General features: G+C 41.4%; 1 protein-coding gene across 4 annotated transcripts in view; it reads left to right on the top strand.

Moving 5' to 3' along the window:
• The window catches only part of Start1 (Steroidogenic acute regulatory protein-like), a 45,498-nt gene extending 33,165 nt beyond the window's left edge, over nt 1-12,333 (top strand). For 2 of the 4 annotated variants that reach the window (XM_075691769.1, XM_075691770.1), the window contains 3 exons: nt 2,797-2,901; nt 7,632-7,725; nt 12,130-12,333. In XM_075691769.1, coding sequence (XP_075547884.1) covers nt 2,797-2,901; nt 7,632-7,725; nt 12,130-12,243 — 313 coding nt within the window. In that variant the 3' untranslated portion in view covers nt 12,244-12,333. The remainder of the gene's footprint in view (nt 1-2,796; nt 2,902-7,631; nt 7,726-12,129) is intronic. The other 2 variants (XM_075691771.1, XM_075691772.1) reach the window with 2 other exon arrangements.
• Nucleotides 12,334-12,966: the final 633 nt, after the last annotated feature.

The raw sequence follows: 12,966 nt of genomic DNA, 5'->3' as shown, positions 1-12,966 counted from the left end.
ATTAAGTACCTTAACAGTTATCTCTCACGTAGGCCGGCACGTTTACCCGATTGACACGTGGTGTTACCAGTCCTGAGCATGCGCAGAGGAATTTTGTGCCTTCTTTCTTTTTTCACCTCAGTGCCCCCTTCAGTTGATAGTCGGCGTTCGTGTTGTCCACTTCTCTACTCTTGTGTCTTGTCTGCACGCCTCACTTCTATTTTGCATAATGAATCCTTACCAACTAGCTCAGCTTTCTGTCGTTCTAAGCAATAGTTAACTTGACTGAGAAGTAACGACTTGTATAGGAGAAGCTTGATACTTTCAGGGGAAAAAAAATCTCAACCTGCGCAAAATTCCACTCACACGGGATATTTTAGCAGCGACTAAATCCACTTGTGTGTTCCACAACACATTGCTCGAATACAACCCCGAGGCATTTAACAGTAGGGATAATGGGTATAATCGAATTATTGAGTTGTAATGTTAAGTCTGTAGTGACAATAAGATTTTTTGGTCTGAACAGAACAGCTGTAGTTTTTTAGTGCATATTTATAGCTAATGCCGCTAGCTTTTCACGATTCCGAAAAAAATCACGGGATTGATGTTTTCGCAGAAATGCGATTTAAAAAAAAAAGTTGCTTTTTGAAGCAGCAGCGAAACGCTGTTTCTCACAGTTTTCACAAGATGTTGTCATCACGCAGTCCTCGTCGTACCATTGTCATTCTTGCTGTCACATAGCTACAGTCTTGGACGATTGGCCATTACTGGACATAGTGCAATGAAACACTGGATATACAGTCAACATCCAATTTTTCGTATAATCTAGGGGCCGGAAAAACATTTGAAAAATCGGGCTGTCCGAAAATATTAATGCATGCCATTGAGGGCTCAAATCACCACAGGCACATCCAAGACAGCTATGAAGGCCTGCTGGTACTCTTAATTATGCGCATCGATGCTCGTATTGTGACAGGAGATGAATGCAGGCATGTATAATTGAACACATATGTTGTCCCATAACAGTGGTTCCTTTGCATTCTTGGTATATTTCTCTGCAATGCATTTCTTATGCTTGGCTGCGACAAGGCTGATTTTTTGGGATATGCAATGCCGGTACTATCCTCTTTACTTTCTGTGATTTGAGGCCGTCGGTGAGAATGACAAAGATGGAGTCGGTGTCATTGCTTGCAGTGGCGAATTCTTTCAATGGAAAACACTGAACCGAATAGCAGGAAGCTTTGCAGTGAACGTTGAAGCGGCTAGGCCTAGCATTGCCATGGTGGTAACGGCTACTAGCGGATTGTCGTGGAAGAGTGCTAGTTCGATGCTGCGATTATTGCCATTTTGGAGCTGCAGTCACTGCAAAGTCTGGAAAGTCAAACAACAAAGGGTTTCAGCATGTAAGAGCACTGGCTCAATGCTGCGAGATAATGAAAATGGCGGTGGTGGCTGCTTTGGTTGTTGTTTCGGACCTGCGGTCACTCTGTAAATAGTCCATAAAATTGGGCAGCAAAGGGTTTCATTGTCTGAAATTTCAGACATCCTTATACATTGGCTCTATGGGGCACATGGCGAAGCCGTGAAAGTGTACGAATTAATAAGGCATGTCTGTAAAATCGTTCATAGACTGAAGTGCAAATTGAGGCAACCTGCAGCGGCAGTTGATGCACCCAAGCATGGGCAAGAGCGCCAACATCAACATGCCATTGTGATCCTTCCACCGTCATGCCGTCATCGTCGTACCATTGGCATCATTCTATCAACTGCACAATGTTGTAGTCACTTCAGCATCATTATGCCATCGGCTTCGTTCTGTCGTCGTAATGCCATTGTCATCATTTTGTCGTAGTGATTCCCATTGTCTTTATGGTGGTGGTGTCATACAGTTTTCATGCCATTGTAATCGTTATAGCATTGTCATCATATTGTTGTCATTCTGGAGTATTTATCAACAGTCGCGTAGTGCAGCTCAGCTAGCGACAAACGGATGAAAGCATGTCTGCATTCGTAGTACCTAGGCGCAGTCCCCACATTTTTTTTCTTGTGCCTGCGTTATTGACAAAACGGAAACATGTTATTCCCAGTGAAAATGTGTCCAACTGGTTCATGTGGTCTCTATGCAAATGACCGCTGAGCAGGAACACCATTCCTCGCAGACACTAATGAAAGCTTCGCTTAAACCGATTCCCACAGAGTGAGAGACCCCCAGATTCTTTTTCTTTTTAATCTCTGAAGTTTTACAAGTATGACTAAAAAGAACATTACAGTATTTTACATGATCAGGGCCGGGATAATGTAACAGTTCTCATTTTCTTTTTGTGCTGCATAAGTGGTCTAAATGGTGTTCTGCCTGCATTATCACCCAAGTCGTCTGGTTGTAAGTGGTTGGTGATAACAAAGGGATAGAATCAAGCAAATGGAATCACTGTATTGTATTGGTCAAGATATAAATGGCTGATCATGTTCCACTGAAACATGTTTAGGAAATCATGTACATGCCTACATCCCGTTTGCAACTGAGAAACTGGGTTGGTGGTGCAGTTTTTTTATATTTTGTAAAATGCCAGTCAACACTCAGTGTGTTCCGACCAAACGAATAGACACATCTTGACTACTTGTGCCTCGTGAATATCCTGTAATCGGCCACTTCTGGCCACGTTCTTCTGCCATGGAAATAAACTTCAATGAGCCAAAATCACTGGTTTGAGTTGACCAAGTGCATAGTTAGCTTTGTCATTTATGCAGCAGTGTGCCATTACGTACAACTTCGCACTTGTGAGATTGCATTATGTTCCATCCTCTGTCGCTTCCTAGAGATTTTGTGAACCTGAGGATGTGGCAGAAGCGTGGTGAGTCCTACTTACTGTGTGCCATCAGTGCCGAGCACGCCAAGCAGCCACCCAAGAAAACTGTCGTGAGGTCAGTGTCTTTTCTTGCCTCAGGTGTAGTAGCACTGCTCGTCATATATTTAGGCTGGGTCCTTTTTAATGCCCCTACGTTTAACCTTGAGACATGTTTACCTAACCCAGAGGTTAAAAGCAAATGTTCGGGAAGCGCAGTTGCCAACATATTGTTGTAAAGCTAGATCTGCCTCTAGCTGATACCCAAGCCACATTGGCAAGCTTAATGCTCTTGTCTAGCAGCTTAAGTTTCTTATTGTCATTTTATCTGAAGTTTATGCTACATGCGCATATTTAATAACATTAAATACTGCAATGATGATAGCTGCAGTGGCTGCAGTCTGTTTGTTTTCATCCATAAGGTTATAATTTCTTTAACAGGCAAAAGTTTAAGCAATGCCACCACTAGAATCATTAATAAACATATTTTATGTACTCGTTTAGTTACTTTGCAAATGCGTTTTCATGTCTAGCCATATCTGCAAAGCTGAGAGCAAAAGCATGCATTCAAAAGCAAAATTCACTAGGCTATGAGTGGTCGTTTTAATCTCATTGAGTATGTATGTCTGTGACACTGCACAAATGGCATTAAAGTTTAAGGTGTCAGAGTTGATGTCATTTCCTCTACCTCTGTGGCACTGGTAACAGCACCACTCTCCTCCTACTTTATTAGTGATAGGGATGGTACTATAGCTATGCCTTCTTATTCTGACCCTCAGTATCATAAAAATTTCAAATAATGGACAAGCAGTAAAACACGTTGTGGGGCTAGTTGGTGCATAGCTTTCAATAGGTGAAGCGCCAATAGTGACGGCACACAAGAAGAAATACAGACCAGGACGAGGCACTACTTGCAACTTTTTATTAAAATCACAGGTGGCTGATTATATAGCCCTGAGGAGAGGGGAACGAAAAAAGAGGGACACTGAATATGTGAATGCGCATGTGCGAGAACACTGAAGATAAAGGGAATCACGCTTTTTCTAAATCTGAAACTTATCTAAAAACATGCTTTCATTCGTGTATATATTCAAAGACGGGGTACTGACACAGTTGTCCCCTCTTTTCTTAATCTCGTTGGCCTCCAACAATTCACTCGCAACAGAATCTTTACTTTTATACATGATTGTCGTATCATGAAGCCTTGCTTTACATACTTGTTCATCCTCATTCCCGCAGGCCTTGCAGTGAAGCGCAGTTTCGGAGGTGTTATTGAAAAAACTGAAAAAAGAAAGACAAAGAAGTGAAGAAGGTCAAACAGTCGAAAAGAAAGCTAAAGCGGTGGTGATACCATATTCTCATAAAGTGGCGCATAATCTAAAACACGTCGCCGTGAAATACAAAATTCCTGTGGTTTTTTCCGCGCCGCGAAAACTTGCTACTTTGTGCCGCCTGATTGGTCCGGATGACTCTAAAAAAGTAGGGTGTTCTATTAAACATACCAATCCTTTTCTTAAGTGTGAAGAAGGGGTAGTATACCACATACCACTGAAGTGTGGAAAAGAGTATATCGGCCAAACTGGCCGATGTATTAATGAACACCTGCGGAAGCATAAGCTTTCATTAAAAAATGGATATTGTTCAAACTTGCCGCTTCATTGCAAGGCCTGCGGGAATGAGGATGAACAAGTATGTAAAGCAAGGCTTCATGATACGACAATCATGTATAAATGTAAAGATTCTGTTGCGCGTGAATTGTTGGAGGCCAACGAGATTAAGAAAAGAGGGGACAACTGTGTCAGTACCCCGTCTTTGAATATATACACGAATGAAAGCATGTTTTTAGATAAGTTTCAGATTTAGAAAAAGCGTGATTCCCTTTATCTTCAGTGTTCTCGCACATGCGCATTCACATATTCAGTGTCCCTCTTTTTTCGTTCCCCTCTCCTCATGGCTATATAATCAGCCACCTGTGATTTCAATAAAAAGTTGCAAGTAGTGCCTCGTCCTGGTCTGTATTTCTTCTTGTGTGTTGTCATTATTGGCGCTTCACCTATTGAATGTACAAGCCTTATGGTACCAAACTTATTCCAGTGAACGTATGCCTCCTTAATATGGGAACTCACTTTCCAGACAATCTACTGGGCAAAAATGAACAAAGAAGACTTGTGTTCATGTACTCCATCAGCCTTGTTAATGTGAATGACATCAGTATGAATGGAACTTTTCTGCACTGCTCAAGCACAGTGCACCCTGTATTTTGAATGTGCAACAACCTTGAAAAATTATATGAAATCTTTTCTTCGGGTACCTATGCTTTGCTGCAATGAAATCTGCAGCCGACAGGCATTTCCATTTGTCTGTGTGGACAGCACAGAAGTCTCTTACGAACTTAATAGTGTATCAAAAATAAAACCCTCTGTATACAAGGCTCTCTAAGTAACCTATTTTTTTAACTAAACTGCGTTCAGCGCCTAGCAAAGCTAATGTTCAAGGCAAGGATGACCACCATGACACCATTCAGGCAGCAGGGCATTGCCGAACACCTCATGCAAAAATACATCAACTCTTTAGCTGTTTTGTTTCTTCAGGAAATTTCTTATTGCTGATTGTGAATGTCTTTGTTATATAATGCAGCTTTTTGAGGCAGAAAATATTACTTGCCTCATAAATAAATAAAAGTAGGTTACTGAAGTTTATTGTATGCTATAATAGAAAGGCACCAACTACCTGCTAGTAATCAGTGAAAATTATGGAATATATACAGAAATTCATTGTGTGTGTCACATTACCTGTGCATGCTAACAGTGTGTTATTTGACTGAAAACTTTGGCAGCGTGTGGTACAGCTCAAAGCAAGGTATGATGCACAGTCGCTTTCTGAGTGGTTTCATTGACTATCATTAAAACCAACTCATCATGTAGCGAACACTAAATATATTAAAACAGTTCAGCTGGCAGCCTTACAGCAAACTGCTTCCAGGGCACAGAAAAAAAGGAAGTGGTAGAGGCTTTGACGCCAAGTTGTTCATGTCAATTTTAGTCCACAGACATGCACTTGCAATGTTATCCTCTGAGCTTTCCTCTCTATCTTCTTTGTCTGAGGATTTGCTAGCCTCAGTCCTAATAAAGTTTGTCTTTGCTTCCTGAAACGATGTACACCTTTGTGTCTGAACCATATTCAGAAGATCGGAAGAAGACGATGAAGAAATGTCTCTTTTTCCAGAAGATGTGCCAGCGATACACGCATTGCCTCCGTCAGACACCACCATCTTGAAAATACCAGTTACCACAAGAAAAACATGCTCCAGATCTAGAACAACAAAATTACGAAGCACGTGCTGCCATCTGTCAACTGAAACATCAATTAAGCTGGGGACGAGCATCTAAAATTCAGGGCTCGTCCAAAATGGTTAACGGATTAGCTAGTGTTATTTCTAAGGTTTTCTTTTTTTTTTTAACTGAATGACTGAGATAGAATAGATAGAAGATAGAAAGACAAAGAGGTCGACCTGAGCTAGTGCGCTCTAGTCTGCTACTCTGCACTGGGGAAGAGGGAAGGGGAGTGAAAGTACTGGGATGGGTGGTGATAAGTGGCGAGTGCTTGAATATATGAGACAGTTGCCCTGCTAGAGCCGCTCGTCTAGCTTGGTGTCCTGCAGGAACTTCAACAGTGCTTTGGTTGCCCACATTTTTTTTTAACTAATGCAAGTATTGAAAGTGTCCATATTTATTGAGACATTAATGCACTATGTGTACATTGTGTAGATGGTGTGGCATTCAGCTCTTTTTTTTTTTTTATTGCCAATGAAGAACTGTTGGGTTGCAACCTTTGGCTGCTTCAAGCATGGATGCTGTTTGTTGCATGTAAACTGTTCCACATGTGTAGTTGCATATAAGCTCTACAATTGCTCTCATGAACGCCATTGAGCATAGAGGTTCTTCGTGAGAACTCATAGCTGCGATGATCTATTTCACACAGCTTAACTGTTACAGGCTTAGTGAAGTTTTTTTCCTCCAAGTGCCCACTGTTTGTCAGTTTTGAAACAGAACCAAATTTACTTGAATGGTTTGAACTGCTGCAGGCGTCTGCATTGAATGAAAAATAGTGGCAGCAAAATCCAACATCTTACCTTGTCCTTGCAGCGCATAACACAGTGCACTCATGCAATGTAGCCACCTGCACAAGTTTGGACAGAAGGATTCTATCTACCTCTGCTCATGAACAGTGAAGCAGCATTGTGAGAAAATGAAGGCTCATTGGTGACAGAACCCCTAAGCATAATGGCTAAAACCTACTTCGATGTGCAGACTTTGGCACCTGCAAGTTCTTCAGTAGAAAGCTATGGCCCCATGTGTGAGTGGCTGTGAGTGCATTGTGTTTTTGATGTTAAAGTGATGGTAGTTTAGAGTTCGAAACAACACTTGCTCTTGCCATCTATCTATCATGCTGTGGAGTGCATTATTGTGCAGTGATGAATGTATTGTTTAGCTAATAAGTGGTATGGGCACCATATGCAACATTTGACAGCAGGTAATAGCTCGAGACAGCATTTTCAATTGTCTATCCATTATTCAGGAGCAGACGTCATGTCAATGTCACAGTTAGGGGAGTTTTCACAGGGTTAGAGGAGTTTAGCATAATATTGGGGGCTTTGTAGGTGGTCAGAGCTGCAGTAAAATAGTTGAGAGCTAGAAGAATTGCTGAAGTCTGCAGATCTTTTATAAGAATAAAAACATGTCTGGAACCATTCTATTGGTTTGAGCGGTTTTTGTAGCATAAGCACAAGCATTCTTCTACTGCTTGCAGAGGTGAACAGGGACCTCTGTTGTACATGCTGGCTCCATCAGATACGGAAGTGAATCGAAGCAAATTCCAGTGGCTGCTCAACGTCAATCTCAAGGTGACTGCACTACAATATGCATTTACTGCTTACAGGCAACCACTGAATTTTAGTTAAATTAATATTTTCACTCTGGCATTAGTCACTGGTGGGTCACAGCAGTTCAACCCCTTGCGTGACTATGATTATGTAGGTCTGTGCTGCAGCATGTAATATCAGTGCACGTAAAACCTCTGCTGCTTCCCTTTGCAAGCACAGTGGTGCTATATCTTAGGAGCACGGGAAAGATTCAGAGGTACACAATTCATCAGTGGCATGTTGCAATGCACCTGAGGAATATGATGCACAATTTGCCTGTGGGTCATGTCCCTCAGGAATTAAGGCCTGAAGAATTACTGCTGCAGTGAAAGTGCCGAGTATGCAGCATTTAAATATGGAAGTTAAATTCTGGTAACTGGTGGGAGCGGAATTTTGGTTAATGTCATCAAATATGTCAAAAAATTGGATGAAAATTGCAGCCTTTATGTTTTAAAATGTGAAGATGCTACAACTCCAATACAGAGTAGCAAAAACAAATACCACTTTAAGTCTATATGCTGCATCCGGTTGATGGTCTTAAATTACACAAAATGAGTGTGGCCAGTCGGGAGTTTACATCCATTCCATAAATCTATGCAAATGTTGGGAAACTTAAATTCACAAGATACATGTGACTTTATGCTATATCAGTTGCTATTTACGGAATTGTAATCTATTGGAGCTAAGGAGATGTAAACATGCTGTGTCAATTTCTTGAAAATTTCTGATGTTCAATGAATATTATAAAATAATTGAACTAAATCAGTATTCTACTTCCATTGGTCACTAGCATTTGATGTTCTCTTTAATGAGGAATTTTTATCATACCTGTTCTGTGGTTTCCCAATCAAAATATTTACCGTTCATCTGAATAGGCAAATTGGAGTTTGGCTCGATCTAAATAAATGAAATTCTAATTCATGCCTTAAAAAATACTAACATACATGGCATTGACTCACTTAATGAAGAATTCCTGCACGAGACTCAAGAATTCTAGACAGTATTCAGGATATTAAAAACGTTGTGGTGTCCACCTGGCTAAGGAAATAATTTATGTAATATTAATGCCAAAAGACTACAGGGTGCTGCATCTGCAAAAAAAAAAAAAAAAAAAAACCAAGTCTTTATTTGGAATTGTCATTTCGACCAGTGTGCTGCATGTTGCATAAGTAAGAGTAACAGGTGTGCATCGCTTTTCCAGCTTACACCACTGGATCACTTGTGCTAAAATTTTGCACAGAGGTGCCATTTCTTAGTGCATGCAGTTTAATGCCATGTTTGGGTGCATTACTTGTCTGTTTCGTCCAGAATAAATCACAAATATGCAACACCTGTAGCAATACCAGACAAATGCTGTAGATTTTGCTGGAACAGAGTAGTGGTGCCATCACTGTAACAGCAATAAATGACACTCAGTGTTTTTCCATATCAATGACATATGGTGTGACCGTTATGTTAAAGCAAAATTTATGTTATTGATGTGAAATGTCTTTCAGTTCGGTCAGCGTAGCAGGTCGCTTGCTAAAACCACATGTAACGAAAACATGTTATAGTATTATGACTTGTACCTTTGCAATCATACTGCCCGCAAACCTTAATTTGGTATTGTTGTGTAAAGGAAAGGAGCCATTATTCGATCATGCATGTATCGCGTGCACAGATGATTCAGCGCCGTGTCATCATTTTTATACCTTCTTGTGTGCTTGTCTTGTATTGCGCTGTAACGAACCACTATGAATCCCAACCAACTGGCCCAACTTGCTGTTTTGACACAGATAATGCCATTGTCACTCCACACTTGATGGAATCTGAGCTAAAATTAACCTGTTGCTTGGCTTTCACAGGGATATAGCTCAGCAGTATGTTTGTCGATCCGAGCAGGAGTGGTTGAGTTTGAGAGGGCTCACTCTGTCAAGGAAGTATAATCCACCAAACTCAAACCTGTGCTCATCAGGAGTTACGGAGCTTGCAAGTGTGCAGCTTGTTGCACAAATTTGATAGTTGCTTGGTTATGGCGCCCCTGTGTTTGACATGTAGGGCCCAGAAATCGCCTAAAGAGGCTTGAGCAACAAGACAGAGGGACGCCATTTTGATCATGTCATTCTTTTTACTTTAGTGCCCATACCAAAGCGCTGCACGGGCTTGGGTCAACCTGAAAGCTCGTGCCCTGCCTGGGCCGCTATTTTGTGTGCGTTCGAAAAGCCAACGTTTGGTTTTGCCTCACGTGATTAACCTAGATTGACCTAGGCCGCGATATGGGCGCAGCCTGGACAACCAAACGTCAGCTTTTCGAAGACATACCACAGATGGCGGCCCTGGTCAGGCTGTCCAAAGCTTTTTTTCGGCAAGTTTGAGCCGGGCATGAAGCCGCAGGCCCGGGCCGGACTCGGGCTTGAAGCCACACGCCCTGGCTGAAGTCAGGCCTTTGAGCACACACGAACGTTATGGATTGCATAGTCTAAGGCAATCTGTGCCAGGCTGAAGTGACATGTGTAAAAGCTGGCTCTTAGTATATGTTAGCAAAAAAAATAGAAAAACATATGAAGTTCTCATTTTTTTCCCACAAGAAGATTGTTTCTGCTTAAGGAAGAATAACTTACCAAAAAACCGCTCTTCACACCATTTCTCTGTTACCGCTTTTGTGACTGCACTATTACCAATGTCGATACTACGGTATTATGAATTTTAGTGCTAACACAAGGGCGACTCTTTCTACTCGTGCATTTATTTATGCTGTATGCTTGTAAATTCGACTGTTTGTGTATATACATATATGTTTCGGGTTCAGTCCTTTTGTGTTGCTGAGTGTTACTTAAGCGTATTTTCTATCTTTATTTCATAAAGAAGGAATGAACCTTGTCTGTGGGATAGCCTGGGGCATAGTGTGTGACAGTTTGATCTACAATTTATATTATATGTCGTGAAGTCAGAATATGAACAATTTACATTTCATCTGCTTTTGCTTGCTGTTCACCATACATTACCTTAAGCTTTATCTTCTGCAACAAATTATTAATCAAAAGCTTGCTTTAAGAATTTGTAATTGTTGTTTCCAATGTGAAGTGTAGACAAGAGCATTAAGAAGAATGCCCTCGGTTTGCTCCTGTCTGCTTTTTCATGTTACTTATACATTTGTTTTAAAGAACATTTTACTATGCTTTACTGTTGCTATCCATTTATTGTAATGACTTTTCATGTACGGTATAAGCAACATTTCATTTATATTCTGGTGCATTATGTGCCAAAACCGCAATATGATTACGAAACATGCCGTAGTAAGGACCAGATTAATTCATATTGCCTGGAGTTCTTCAAGATGCACTTAAACCTAAGTGCCATGGGTGTTTTTGCATTTTGCCCCCGTCGAAATGTGGCCACTGTGGCTGGGAATTGAACCTGCGTCCTAGAGCTTAGCAGTGAAACAGCTTAACCATTAAGCTACCACTGCGGCTAAAGCAACATTTCAATTACACACCAGGTTTTCTGTCCGATTGTCTGCTACAAAGGGCAAGTCATCAATAATGTTCATCATCATCAATTTCCTCCAGCGTGCTCGGGCCAGGCCGGGTCATGCAAACACGGGCTCTGGCTAATCGTATTAATGAACAAATGGGCCCAGGCTGGGCTCGGTCATGTATGCCCGGGCCAGGCTTAGGCTTGGTACCATAGGCCCGGGTTTCATAAAGTGGGCCCGGGCCAAAAAATCAGGCCCATGCAGTTCTCTAGCCCGTATGACCTCAGCAGCACCCACAAGATGTTTCATGTACCCCACTGCGGTTGTGTCCCCAACACGGCCTACCCGATTTTTGTGTGTGTGGCATCACTAAAAACATCCCATACATTCAATGTGTTTTAGACATAGGGGCAAACAGTGTACCCTAACATGTTATTATTCCTATCAGCATCACTGACGTAATGGTACATTTCAGCGTTTCTGTCCTGCCATGTTCGTTTTGTCAGATAGGAATGTTAGGGGCACACCAGGAGAGCACTTGCCATTATCCATGCCACTTTTTCATTTCTGCACAACCAAAAATAAACTATTGTGTTGTTTTATAATATCCGAGACGAAAACCCTTGACTGAATGGGCTGAACTGCATGCATTGTGTATTCCTTGTCTGTGCGAAATTGGAGCACAAAGGAGCCAGTTGTGTTTAGCTGGAAAAGCCACATATACTCGGCTTTTTTACGTATGCAACATTTAGCTTATGGTCAACTCTGTGCTGAACTTTTTACATAAACCCAACCTATGCAAAAATTAATCTTCGCAAATTCTTCTGCTTCATAAAGTTTCATGCTCACCCGTTAGACATGCAGATTACCTAGTTGTGACTATGTCAGTACTCATTTCCTTTTCGTGTATTATGACACATTTTTCTTTGTAGGGCTGGCTCCCGCAGTACATGATAGACAAAGCAATGGCCAAGAGCATGTTCGAGTATGCCGATGCACTCAAAGCTCATCTCAACAGCCTTGGAATATCCCCTGAGAACATCTAAAGCAGTCATCACATCCCACGAACAGCGTTAATTTTTTTTACAAGATCACATATCCCGAAGTGATTAAACTTTTATATTATCTTAAAGAAGCCTGAACTGCATCTCGTATTGTGGGTGCAGTGTACTGTTAATTTTGCAATGCACTCTGAGTAGTACTTGTGACAACTTTTTTCTGCAGGTTTTTCACTGCCCAAGAATAGAAAACTTGGCGAGCTGGGTAATGTTTATGATGTAGCAGTGCAAATGGAAGATGCTTGTGTTTTTTCTTTTTTTTTCCTGCCTGTTGTTTGCACTCTTACTGCATGGACTCTACTGCTGCCCATCTATATCCTTGTGAGGGTTGTATCTAATGATGTCGCATTTGTAGCAGGACAAACATTTGGAAGTCTTGGAGATCAGCTCTCCCTTCTTTATCATGAGTCTAAGTCTTCTGCAGGACGAAGATCTGTCCCTCCAGTGATAGGTGCCCATTGTTAGCCCTAGATCATTCTGTCTCCAGGTTTCCTAGTCCTTTCCAGTACTGCCATCGACCATGTTTCCCTTCCCTTGGCACAGATTCACTTATACTTCTAATGTTTACAATAGCAAATGTGTTTGAGCTTTTTTTATTTTTCTTCCGAAATGAAGGTGCTGCTTGAGGCTACCTGTACTTTGCTCTCATATATTTGACAACTCTCCTTTCGGTTACTTTTGTTCCTACAGTGTAACAAACTTTTGCTTAGC

The sequence above is a fragment of the Dermacentor variabilis genome, chromosome 5 (assembly GCF_050947875.1).
Source record: "Dermacentor variabilis isolate Ectoservices chromosome 5, ASM5094787v1, whole genome shotgun sequence".
Taxonomy (NCBI): domain Eukaryota; kingdom Metazoa; phylum Arthropoda; class Arachnida; order Ixodida; family Ixodidae; genus Dermacentor; species Dermacentor variabilis.
This window is presented reverse-complemented; position numbering and strand designations above follow the sequence as displayed.